The 11,753-nt window shown below is 66.7% G+C and overlaps 1 protein-coding gene across 1 annotated transcript; it reads left to right on the forward strand.

Annotated features, from left to right (window-relative positions):
- Positions 1–535: 535 nt before the first annotated feature.
- Positions 536–11,257, forward strand: PTDSS2 (phosphatidylserine synthase 2). The gene is made up of 11 exons (XM_084907092.1): positions 536–651; positions 4,290–4,372; positions 8,103–8,170; positions 8,723–8,857; positions 9,040–9,090; positions 9,278–9,391; positions 9,526–9,644; positions 9,945–10,059; positions 10,134–10,279; positions 10,360–10,545; positions 10,631–11,257. Exons 6-11 carry the CDS (start codon positions 9,284–9,286, stop codon positions 10,779–10,781), a joined length of 825 nt encoding a protein of 274 aa, XP_084763218.1. The 5' UTR covers positions 536–651; positions 4,290–4,372; positions 8,103–8,170; positions 8,723–8,857; positions 9,040–9,090; positions 9,278–9,283; the 3' UTR covers positions 10,782–11,257.
- Positions 11,258–11,753: the final 496 nt, after the last annotated feature.

Below are 11,753 nucleotides of genomic sequence, written 5' to 3' on the forward strand. Positions count from 1 at the left end.
TGCCACGCTCCCCATGAGAGCCTTTCCTTCGGGGGGTGCCCACTGGGTGCGGACTCCTCCCGAGAGGAAGCATCTCCCAGAAACGGAGACACTGAGGCTCCGGGTCCCGTCCTCTCTGCAGGGGCCCCCGGGCGCTGGGCTGTGACGCCTTCGCAGGGGGCCCCGGCCATGTCTGAGCGGGTGATCTGCCTCCCACATCGGCCAAGGGCCAGGCCGGGCCCGGGGTGACCGGGGCCAGAGCCCACGCCTCCCTCAGCACCTCGGAGCTCCTCCGTGCAGGCTCCGTGAGGGTGCACCTGTGGTCCGGGCGTCCCTCACCGCCTCCCTTTCTGCTTCCTGGCTGTGGCCTGGGGGTCCCAGGCGGTCATGGCATGGCCCGCAGGCTGGCCATCGCGCCCGCCCGCCTGCCCAGCAGCACACGGTCCTCTGAGTGCTCCTCCCCCGAGTGCAGGGTCCCCAAGCTCGGGGTCCCCCCAGCGAGGGACGCTCCGCCTCTCAGAGTCGGGGTGCGTGTTGCACGTGAGGCCTGACGGCGCTGTTTGGTCCCAGGCGCGCGCACACGCTGACCGTGCTCTTCATCCTCACCTGCGTGCTGGGCTACGTGACGCTGCTGGAGGAGACGCCGCAGGACACGGCCTACAACACCAAGAGGTAAGCGGGCCGCTGCCTGCTGGGACGGGGGCGGCCAGCAGGGCTCAGGCACCAGGCGGGACAGCCTCGAGGCCTGGCAGTGCCAGGGACCGCCGGTCAGCCGCATTGGCGGGACGGGCTGCAGACTGTCTGGGGAGCCAGCGCTGGCCTTTGTACGTGAGGTCACCACCTGCCGGGAGTGCGGGAGGTGTCAGCGGCCGTGAGAGGCCGGGGCTCCTGCTGGCTGTGTCCTGCGCCTGCTGTGGGGACGGGGAGCCCCCTGCAGCTGTCCCGCTAGGCTCAGGGCTGTGCTCCCTCACAGCCCCTGTCTTGTCCGCACCCACCATGCTGGCTCCACCGAGGGTTTCTGCCCGTCAGCGCCGCGGGCCCTCCTGCATTCCCGGGCTGGGGTGTCCGCCCGGCAGTCCGCACCGCTCCCCGGCTCTCCTGCTGCTGCGCCTCCGGCCGGCCCCGGACCGCACTCCGGCTGCAGCAGGCTGCTGGGGCAGCGGTCCTGCTGGAGGCGGGAGGGGGCTGTGCTGGGCTCTGTGCCGGCGGCTGGCTCTGCAGCAGGCCCGTGGGGAGGACATGGGCCCGTGGGTACAGAGACACAGGCTGTGGGCAGGAGCTACTTCTGCCTAGAGGGGATTTCCAAGTAGAACGTGGTCTTTTCTGTGAGCTTGGCTGGATTTGTTGACTTTAAAAAAATAAGTAATTTGACCAGAAAAAAGTGGGTTTATTTGGGAACAGCAAAGAATTACAAATAGAACGAGCAAGCAAGTGGGAGGAGCGAGGAGAGAAGCGTTCTCTGGGGAGGAAGGCCTGTGAGGTGGGAGGCCCCCTCCCGGGTCCTGGCGCCGGGGCTGGACCTGGTTCTGTTGGGCTTTAACTGCTGACCTTCCAGAGCAGCAGATCTCAACCTGTGGTCGCGACCCTTTCCCAGGGTCGCCTAGGCCAGTGTTTTTCAACCTTTTTTGGGCAAAGGCACACTTGTTTCATGAAAAAAATCACGAGGCACACCACCATTAGAAAATGTTAAAAAATTTAACTCTGTGCTTATATTGACTATATATAAAGTAATTCTCTTGAATAGGAATCAAATAAACACAAAGAAAGTATTTTATAATTACTTTATTATGAAATATTAAGTAAACAAAATAGTGAAAAATTATAAAATTCTTGTCTTGTCTGCACCTACGGCACACCAGGCAACATGTGCCGCGGAACAGCGGTTGAAAAACGCTGGCCTAGGCCATGGGAAAACAGATGCTTACGTACGATTCATAACAGCACAATTACAGTGATGGAGCAGCAACGGAAATAACTCTGGCTGGGGGTCACCACCTCAGGAGGAGCTGGGTTAAAGGGTCGCGGCCTTAGGAAGGTGGAGAACCGCTGCTCTAGAGCCTTCCCGGGGTCTGTGAGGGCGCCCCCCTCTGGCGAGACTCCGCGCCAGCCAGGTTTCCTGTCGCTGTGTGGAGGGTCCGGCACAGCCGGCCGGGAGGCCGGGGCGGGCGTGGCCACTGAAGAGGAGCCACGGGCTTGAAGTTGGGCAGAGATGAGCAGTTGCGGTGTCACTGGGCCTCGCCAGCAGGTGGCAGCACCGGGCCTGGGCTGTGCCCGCCGCAGCTCCCTGCAGGGCTGACGCCGCTTCTGTTCAAACCTGACCCTGAGCGCCGCGGGGCATGGTCCTCCTCAGGCTTCCACTCCAGCCGGTGCCCGCTCTGAGGGTTCAGCAGGCGCTGTCGCTCTGGGGGAGGAGGTTCCTTTTCCATGTGAGCCGTCATCGGGTATAGCTCAGCATGCACCGCGCAGGCCACCCGGCAGCCAGGCCGCCTGCCCGTGGGACAGCTCCGGGGAGGGGGCCGCTCCCACCCCGGTGGTGTGACGTCCCAGGGTGCCGCTCCGCCCGTTCCCACGCACATGTCTGGCCCGTTTGCCCCCGGCGGCACGGACGGTTACATCGCGGCATTAGTGCACACACGGTCCCCTGAAGACAGGAGGACCGGCCCGGACCGCCTAGAATGGCCTGCAGAACATACTGACAAGGGGCCTGCGTCCAAACCATGCAGAGAGCTCTCAGAACTCCCCCGGAAGACGCGCAGGTAAAGAGGCGGCCTGGCTGGCGGAGCTGAGGGGTCAGAGGGCTGGCCTGTGCACCGAAGGGTCTGGGGTTCGATTCCCCGTCGGCATGTTCCTGGGTTGCCGGTTCGATCCCCAGCCCCCAGTCGAGTACATGCAGGAGGCAACCAGTCCTTGTGTCTCTCTCACCTCAATCAGTGATTCTCTCTTCCCTCCCCCCTTTCTCCCTCCCTTCCGCTCTAAAAATCAATGGAAAAAATGTCCTGAGATGAGGATTAACAAACAGAGACTGGTTATTAGCAGGGAAGTATAGTTTCAGGAAAGGCCTGGTCTGTGCACAGGAGCAGCCGGAGTGGTGACCAGCCACTAAGAGCAGCTCCAGACTGAGCTCGACCCGAGGCAGCAAAGCCCAGGCCAGGACCCCCTGGGCTCCCTGCATGCCTGTCCGTTGGTGTGAGTTCCTGTCGCCTCCGGTCCCCAGGCTCTGGCCTCCTGCACCTGCCAGGGAATAATGTTCAGTCTGCTGCAAAGCTGCCGCTCACCAAACTGCTCTGAGTCTTAGCGAACCCAGGAGAAGGTGTTCTTTATGTGGGAAGAACCGGCAGTGTTCCCAGCAGGTCCCCTCACCACGCAGGCCGTGGAGCTCTGCTCGCTGGGACCGGCTCCGCAGCCTGCGGCCTGGCTGCTGGTCGAGGTGACGGGGCGGGCTGATGCCAGGGGGTGTGCAGGCTTCCGGCGATGAGGTGCTCCGAGAGGCAGGCCGCGACCACGGGGTGGTGGGAGGCGTGCCCCGTGGAAACCGGGCCCTGCGAGGCCTCGGCCCCCGCAGTGGTGCCGCAGCAGCCCCTGGCCTCCCGTCCCGAGGTCAGCGGCGTGGCGGCCAGCGCACCGCACTGCACGGGCAAAGGTGCTGCAGACCCGGAGCGGGCGGCCAGGGTGCCCATCGCCGCTGCTCAGGCACTCCGTGTCACCCATCCTGGATGGCGGCGGGTGGCAGGCTGGCACTGGGCGGGACGCAGCAGCCCCTCCTCTGCCCGCTGTGGCTGAGCCTTGGCGTTTCAGACGCGGATTCGGCTCCCGCTGCGGAGCTGTGCTCAGTGACCACGCGGACAGCGGGCTCTGCGAGCCGCACACGCTCGGCTCCGGCCGCGGTTTCAGTCTCCCGGGGACCGGGAGGAGGCCTGGCCCTGACCGGCCAGGAAGCTGGGGTCGCACTGTCCTAGGAAGATGCTGAAAAGCCCTCTGGCTGCTCTTACCGTCTTGTCACACAGAGAATCTCCGGAGAATTCTCTCCTGAACTCCTCACAGCCTTCTCTCTCCCTTCTATTGTACTAGAGGCCCGGTGCATGAAAGTCCTGCTGAGGGCAGGGCACGGGGTCCCCTCAGCGGTGCGAGCCCCGGTGTCCAAAAGGGGGAGCCGTGCGGCGGGGCAGGGCTCTCTCCGTGCTGCCCAGGCCCGGCTTCCGGCACCTGCCCCCGGGGGCTGTCACTGGCGGGCCGTCCCGCCCCCCGACCCCATCCCCGCCGGGAGAAGCCGCGCTCACGCATACTGAGGGCTGTTTGTTCTTTGTTCGCAGAGGTATTGTGGCCAGTATTTTGGTTTTCTTATGTTTTGGAGTCACACAAGCCAAAGACGGGCCATTTTCCAGACCTCATCCAGGTAACTCGCCATTTCGTGTTGTGTGTGTGCCCGCCCGCGCGATTCTGCTCTGCGTGGCTGCTCTGTCTGTGCTCTGTGCTGCTCTGCATGCCCTGCCCGCCCGGGCCGCCCCCCGCCCCCTGCTGTGGCATCGGAGGAGGGTGAAGGGTGCTCCTGTTCTTCCAGCCAGGCCCCCCCCCCCGCCTGCCCCCGGTGCCTGCAGGGCGGGCCCGGACCGTCCAGGGGCGCCACGTGGCTCCGTGGCAGCCGTGCCTTGGGCGTGAGGCGTCCGCCTGCATGGAGGCGCTGTCCTGGGCACCTGGTCTGTCCTGTCCCCGAAGCTGGGGGAGTCCTGACAGCCCGGGCCCCGCCCGTCCACGTGGGAGGCTCCGGCTCCCTGGGCACTAACACGTTTCCTTTCCTCTCAGAGGGTGTGTATTTACTGTAGAAAATTTGGAAAATGCAAAACTATTTTTAAGCAAAAATAATACACTCACCAGCTGACACTGCTGAGCCGTGACGTGTTGTAGACGTCTGTACGGACGTTGTTTTACACGTTGGAGGCGTGAGATGGCCTCACATCACGCGTTTCCACGCAGCTGACAGGCGTCTCCTTTGTGTATTCGACAGCTGGGCCCGTCCGTCCTTCCTCCCCTCCCTCCCTCCCTCCCCCTCACCCGAGGACACTTTTCCCATTGACTTTTTTTAGAGAGGGAGAAGGGGGAAGGGGGGGAGAGGGGAGAGTGACAGAAGAGACACGTTGATGGGCTGCCTCCTGGGGACGAACCTGCTCCCGAGGAACTTGCCCTTGGCCGGGAATCAAACCGAGAACCTTCGGTCCTTGGGCCGACGCTCTGATGGCTGAGCACCGGCCAGGGCTGGTGGCGGGACTCTGGCCGCTGAGCACAGGCCAGGGCTGGCGGCGGGACTCTGGCCGCTTGCTCAGCCGCAGGGGAACGTGCCCTGTGGACCGGTTCCGGGTGAGGCTCCCGTCCCGGAGCTGCAGGGAGCTCCCCGCCCCGGTGCGCACACCTGGGCTCGCCATCGGAGCCGGGGGAGCCGTGACCGCCACGGGCGCTCAGGGCCGTGTGGGAGGCTAGTGGGCACCCTGCTTCTGAGCCCCAAGCCGGGGCCCAGCCTACGAGGGCTCAGGGCTCAGGGCTCGGGGCTGGGCCTGCCCCCAGGTCTGACTCGCTCCGGCCTCAGTGCCTCCGGCCGGAGCCGCTGCGGGCAGTGTGGGCCATGTGAGAGGGAGAGGCTGGCCGGAGCTCGGCCTACGCCAGTCCGTGCCCAAGTCCCCGCGCACCCTCACGGCACGGCACGGACACGGGTGAGGGCAGCTGCCGCCCTGGCGGGTGAGCCTGCAGCCGCCCTGGCTCAGCCAGCTCTGCCCGCCACTGGCCGCCCTGCCCGCCTCTTTGTGCCGGCCCTGCCCTCCTCTCCCTGCCGGCTCTGCCCTCCTCTCCCGGCCGCTCTGCCCGCCACCGGCCGCCCTGCCCGCCTCTCCCTGCCGGCCCTGCCCTCCTCTCCCGGCCGGCCCTGCCCTCCTCTCCCGGCCACTCTGCCCTCCTCTCCCGGCCGCTCTGCCCTCCTCTCCTGGCCGGCCCTGCCCGCCTCTCCCTGCCGGCCCTGCCCTCCTCTCCCGGACGCTCTGCCCGCCTCTCCCTGCCGGCTCTGCCCTCCTCTCCCGGCCGGCCCTGCCCTCCTCTCCCGGCCACTCTGCCCTCCTCTCCCGGCCGCTCTGCCCTCCTCTCCTGGCCGGCCCTGCCCGCCTCTCCCGGCCGGCCCTGCCCGCCTCTCCCGGCCGGCCCTGCCCTCCTCTCCCGGCCGGCCCTGCCCGCCTCTCCCGGCCGGCCCTGCCCTCCTCTCCCGGCCGGCTCTGCCCTCCTCTCCCGGCCGGCTCTGCCCTCCTCTCCCGGCCGGCTCTGCCCTCCTCTCCTGGCCGCTCTGCCCTCCTCTCCCGGCCGCTGGCCCACAGACTCCCGGTCCTGGCCTGGGGCTGGCTGAGTGGAGCTGCCCGGCCCCTCTGCCCAGGGCTGAGCCAGTGGTTGGCACGGCTCCTCCAGGCGAATGCCCGGCCTGCACAGCACCTGGGAGGGGACGGGGCTCTGGCCCAGAGCAGTGCTGTGGGCGTCCCTGGGGGAGGCTCTGGGTTTCTCTCTGGAAACCTGGCTTTCCGGAGAAGGTGCTCCCTTCCTGCCTCTCCCTCCGGCGGCCGGGCCCTGCGGACGTTCGGAGCTGGAGACCAGCCTCCTGGTGGTGGAAATGGGGGGGCACCCAGGTGACAGTGAGGGCTCTGAGGGCCACCCTCTGCTGGCAGGCGGGGTCTGCGTGCACACAGCAGGGGGGACGCCTTCAGGCTGGGTGGGCCCTGGGGAGCGATGTGTGGGCGCCTGAAGGCGGGAGGCCCCAGTTCTCAGGGTGAGGGCGGCCCCGCGATTTCACCGTCAGCCCAGTTTCCGCTATCGCAGCCCGGACCGGGGAGAACTTCCCGAGCTGCTGCCGCTGAGCGCAAGGAGGACCCCCTGTCACCCCCCTGCTCTGCCCAGGCCCAGGCTCCGCCGAGGCCAGGGGGCGGCAAACTCATTAGCCCGCAGAGCCAATGTCAACAGCACAACGATTGAAATTTCTTTTGAGAGCCAAATTTTTTATTTTTAAAAATATATATATTTTATTGATTTTTACAGAGAGGAAAGGAGAGGGATAGAGAGTTAGAAACATCGATGAGAGAGAATCATCGATCAGCTGCCTCTTGCACACCTCCTACTGGGTATGTGCCCGCAACCCAGGTACATGCCCTTGCCCAGAATCCAACCCGGGACCTTTCAGTCTGCAGGCTGACGCTCTATCCACTGAGCCAAACCGGTTTTGGCTTGGGAGCCAAATATTTTAAACTTAACCTATGTAGGTAGGTGCATTGTTATTAACTTAATCAGGGTACTCCTAAGCTGGCCTTTGCCAAAACCTCCAGGGGCCAAAGAGCCGCAGTTTGCCGTCCACTGCTCTGACTGCCTGCCTTCTGTGGGCCGAGGGTCTTCACTTGGGGGGTTTACAGCTGTGACACCCACACGTGGGACAGGAAGCACAGGCAGGCATCTAGGGGGAGCCGGCCTGGGGCGTGGCGCCCAACACAGACTCACTGCACCTGGCCCCTCCCCATCCCCCGTCCGCCCGCTCCTCCTCCCAGCCTCCCGGGCACGCTGCAGGGGGGGGCAGCCAGCCCCTCCTGGCCCCGAGTCCGAGGAGCTGTGAGTGCCCCTCCGGGCTGGGGACACACACACCACACCACACCACACCACCATACCACACCACACAAACACACACCACACACCACATCGCCATACCACACAACACACACACACACCACACCACACCACACCACACAACATACAGACATATCACACCCCACACCACCATACCACACAGCATACATACACACACACACCACACCATACACACACACTATATACACCATACCACACAACATACACACATAACACACCACACCACACCACATACAGACATACCACACACACCATACGCGCACGCGTGCGCACCACCGTACACACACTGTACACACACCACACCAGTCTGTCCGTGCGCACTGCAGAGAAGACGGAACGGGGGAGGGAAGAGAACCTTGGCAGAGAAGCGTGCTCCTGAGTGGGTCTCGCTCTGAGGAGCCTGTGCACTGAGGGCGGACAGACGGGCGTGCAGACCCGGCCGCCCCTGACGCTGTGCTCCCTCGCAGCGTACTGGCGGTTCTGGCTGTGTGTCAGCGTGGTCTACGAGCTGTTCCTCATCTTCATCCTCTTCCAGGTGAGCGCTCCCGGGCACGGGGCCTGGGGTGGGGACGGCCGGGAGGAAGGCGGCGAGGCTTTGCACGCGCCCTCAGTGTCAGCAGAGTGTGGCTGAGGTGTTGGGGGGCTCCACTCAGGGCAGGAGGGCTTAGTGGGGCAGGAGGGAGCAGGGGGGCAGGAGGGCTCAGTGGGGCAGGAGGGCTCAGTGGGGCAGACGCAGTCTGGGTGCCGCCTGTCACGCAGGCGCTGGGTGCTCCTTGGGGAGGGTGTGGCCGGGTCTGTGAGGAGCCCAGGCTGTGCTGATGCTGGCGTCTGTGAGGTGGGGCTTCCCTGCGCTGTGTGAGTGGGGAGGCAGTGAGACCAGCGATCGGAGACCCCGTGCCAGGCCACCCGTCCCTCCCTCGGGCGCCCTGTGACCCACCCGGTGTGGCCCGTGGGGCGGCGGTCACCTGGAGCCGGGCCTCCCCGGCCTGTCAGCCCGAGTGGGGACGGCGTGTGGTCACGGCGGTGTCGTCTGCGGGGCGGGGGCTGTGCGGGCGGGCGCCGGCCATCACGCGGCCCTGGCTTGCAGACGGTGCAGGACGGCCGCCAGTTCCTGAAGTACGTGGACCCCAGGCTGGGGGTCCCGCTGCCGGAGCGGGACTACGGGGGGAACTGCCTCATCTATGACGCAGACAACGAGACGGACCCCTTCCACAATGTCTGGGTAAGGGCGGCGGGCGGCCAGCGTGCCCGGAGCCGTCCCCGGAGCTGCCGTCCCGAGTGGCGGGGGCGGTCCCCGCTGGAGGGCACTGTGTCCTCAGGGTGAGGCTGTGCGGGGGTCGCGGGGCCCAGCCCGCCGGCGGGGGCTGCACAGGATGGGGTGTAAGGCCTGCGTCTCGCCCACAGGACAAGCTGGACGGCTTTGTGCCCGCGCACTTCATTGGCTGGTACCTGAAGGTGAGGAGCCCGTGGCTGCTGGCATGTCGTTTGCCCCCGCCCCCTGGCCTGGCCTTCGCTGGTGACGCTCGTGCATGTGGTGTGGGGGTGGGAACCACGGAGAGCCCCGGCCCCGCCCGTGCCTGCCCCCCTCCCCGCCCCCGTGGGCGGCTCCGGGAGGGGCTGACACCGGGCGCCCCGGCCGCAGACCCTGATGATCCGCGACTGGTGGACGTGCACGATCGTGAGCGTCATGTTCGAGTTCCTGGAGTACAGCCTGGAGCACCAGCTGCCCAACTTCAGCGAGTGCTGGTGGGACCACGTAGGTGCCTGCCGGGGCCCCGCCCGGCCTGGCCTGGCCTGTGTCCGCGCCAGGCCCGCCCGCCCTGCGGGGAGGGGAGGGGAGGGGGAGGGGAGGCCACGGGGCTGCAGGGCCCACGCTGCCTCCGCCTCCAGTGGATCATGGACGTGCTGCTCTGCAACGGGCTGGGCATCTACTGCGGCATGAAGACCCTCAAGTGGCTGTCCCTCAAGACGTACAAGTGGCAGGGCCTCTGGAACATTCCGACCTACAAGTACGTCCGCTGAGGGGGTGCTGCGGGGCCCGGTGCCATCCACGCGTCGGGAGGGGCGGGCGAGGGTTTTGCCTGCTGTCCTTGCCCCCTGGGCTTTGACCCGGGCTGTCCTCCCAGCGCAGGCGGCAGCCTCATGGCGCGGCGCAGGCTCTGCCGTTTTCGTTTTGAATCGAAAAGAAAGAAGCGTCAGGAAAAGGCATGGGAGGCCAGGCGGGGAGGGGGTCCCCGCTCCTGTCCGTCACGGGTGCTGGGGGCGGGGCCGGACTAGGAACCTGCTGAGCCCCACCCCCTCGGCTCCAGGGGCAAGATGAAGAGGATCGCCTTCCAGTTCACGCCCTACAGCTGGGTCCGCTTCGAGTGGAAGCCCGCCTCCAGCCTGCGCCGCTGGCTGGCCGTGTGCGGCATCATCCTGGTGGTAAGGCCCTGCCGCCCGCGCCCTGCCCGCGCCCCGCCGGGGCGGGGCCCGCGCCCACACCCCCCGTCCCCCAGTTCTTGTTGGCAGAGCTCAACACCTTCTACCTGAAGTTCGTGCTGTGGCTGCCCCCGGAGCACTCGCTGGTGCTGCTGCGGCTGGTCTTCTTCGTGAACGTGGGCGGCGTGGCCATGCGGGAGATCTACGACTTCATGGACGACCCGTGAGCGCGGGCGGGGGCGGGGGCGGGGGCGGCGGGCGGGGGCGCCACTCGGGCGCCGGGCTCAGCGCGTGCTCCCGCAGGAAGCCGCACAAGAAGCTGGGCCAGCAGGCCTGGCTGGTGGCCGCCATCACGGCCACGGAGCTGCTCATCGTGGTCAAGTACGACCCGCAGACACTCACACTGTCGCTGCCCTTCTACATCGCCCAGTGCTGGACGCTCGGCTCCGTGCTCGTGCTCACCTGGACCGTGTGGCGCTTCTTCCTGCGGTGAGGCCCGTCCGGGCGGGGCGGGGGGTCCGTGTGGCTGTCCGCCCGCTCAGCCGCCTGACCCGCCCTGCCCCGCCGCCCCCAGGGACATCACCCTGCGCTACAAGGAGACCCGGCGGCAGAAGCAGCAGAGCAGTGGTGACCAGGGCAGCACTGCCCACAGCGACAGGCACCGGTCTGGGCGGGACAGCCCCCCGGCGCCCCTGGAGGCAGAGAGGGAGGAGGACCAGCACTGAACTGACTGCCCCGCCCGCCGAGACACAGGCTGTCCCCTCCTCCCCGGATTCCGGCAGGAGCCTCCGGCAGGCCTCCCTCTGCCCAGCAAGAGGCTCCGGAGGAGCACGAGGAGGCCCGCCCCACGGGACTGGTGTGTGTGCGGCGTGCGTGCCCGTGTGCACGCCCTGGGCTTCTCGTCGGACAGTGTGGCGGGGCACGCCCTGGACAGTGGTCCCTTCTTGTCTGCCCACAGGCCTCTGGGCCACCCCGAGCCCTGGCGCCTAGCGGGCCGGGCCTGGTCCCCGCCAGCCCCTCTGCCCCGCGCTCCTGAGATGGCCGAGACGGGCAGATGCGAGCTGCAGCCCTGAGCCATGTCCCCGGAGCAGAGGGCATGGGGGCAGGGGGCTGTGCCCTCTGGAAGGAGGGGTCCTGGGTCTCTGGCCCAAGTTGGTCACCTCCACGAGCAGACAGAACAAATAAATGGCAAAGGTCTGAAGCTGTGTCCTTACTGACCCCTCGCCCAGAGGGGCAGGGCTGCCGGCCTGGGCACAGGGTCACCCGCTGTGCCGCGATGTGCCCCTGGCGGGGCCTACAGGGGGGCACGGCCCGGGAGCTGGTTCGGGAGGCGGTAGATGGTTTCGAGTCCCGCCTGCTGGGGAGGGCAGTGTCCTTAGCTGTTGGACTGTCCGCTCCTTCGGGGAGTTTCAGACCGAGGTAACGAACGAGAAGGCTGTGGAGCGCCGTGGCCCAGCCACCCCTCCCCGAACCCGTCCCAGCGAGCGGCCACGGGCTGCCCCACGAGAGGGGTGTCGGGTGGGCTGGCTCTGCTCGTCCTGAGCGAGACCGCTCAGTGCTGTGTCCCCAGCTGCACCCAGTGCGCGTCCCTGAGGTGCAATGGTGCTGGCCACGATCACGCCTAGTCCCAGCCTCCCTCCTCGCTGTGCCATCCCCGTGGTGGTGGCCGAGCTCCCCCGGGCTCTCCTGTACCAGCG

The sequence above is a fragment of the Pipistrellus hanaki genome (genome assembly GCF_964339955.1).
Source record: "Pipistrellus hanaki genome assembly, contig: scaffold_39, whole genome shotgun sequence".
Taxonomy (NCBI): Eukaryota; Metazoa; Chordata; class Mammalia; order Chiroptera; family Vespertilionidae; genus Pipistrellus; species Pipistrellus hanaki.

Bases quoted from the DNA above. Each gene is read 5' to 3' on its own strand.
- PTDSS2 (XM_084907092.1), top strand. From the start codon at position 9,284: ATGATCCGCGACTGGTGGACGTGCACGATCGTGAGCGTCATGTTCGAG. The intron at 9,645-9,944 runs GTACGTCCGCTG...CCTCGGCTCCAG, and splicing joins TGGAACATTCCGACCTACAA to GGGCAAGATGAAGAGGATCG. The intron at 10,546-10,630 runs GTGAGGCCCGTC...CGCCGCCCCCAG, and splicing joins GTGTGGCGCTTCTTCCTGCG to GGACATCACCCTGCGCTACA.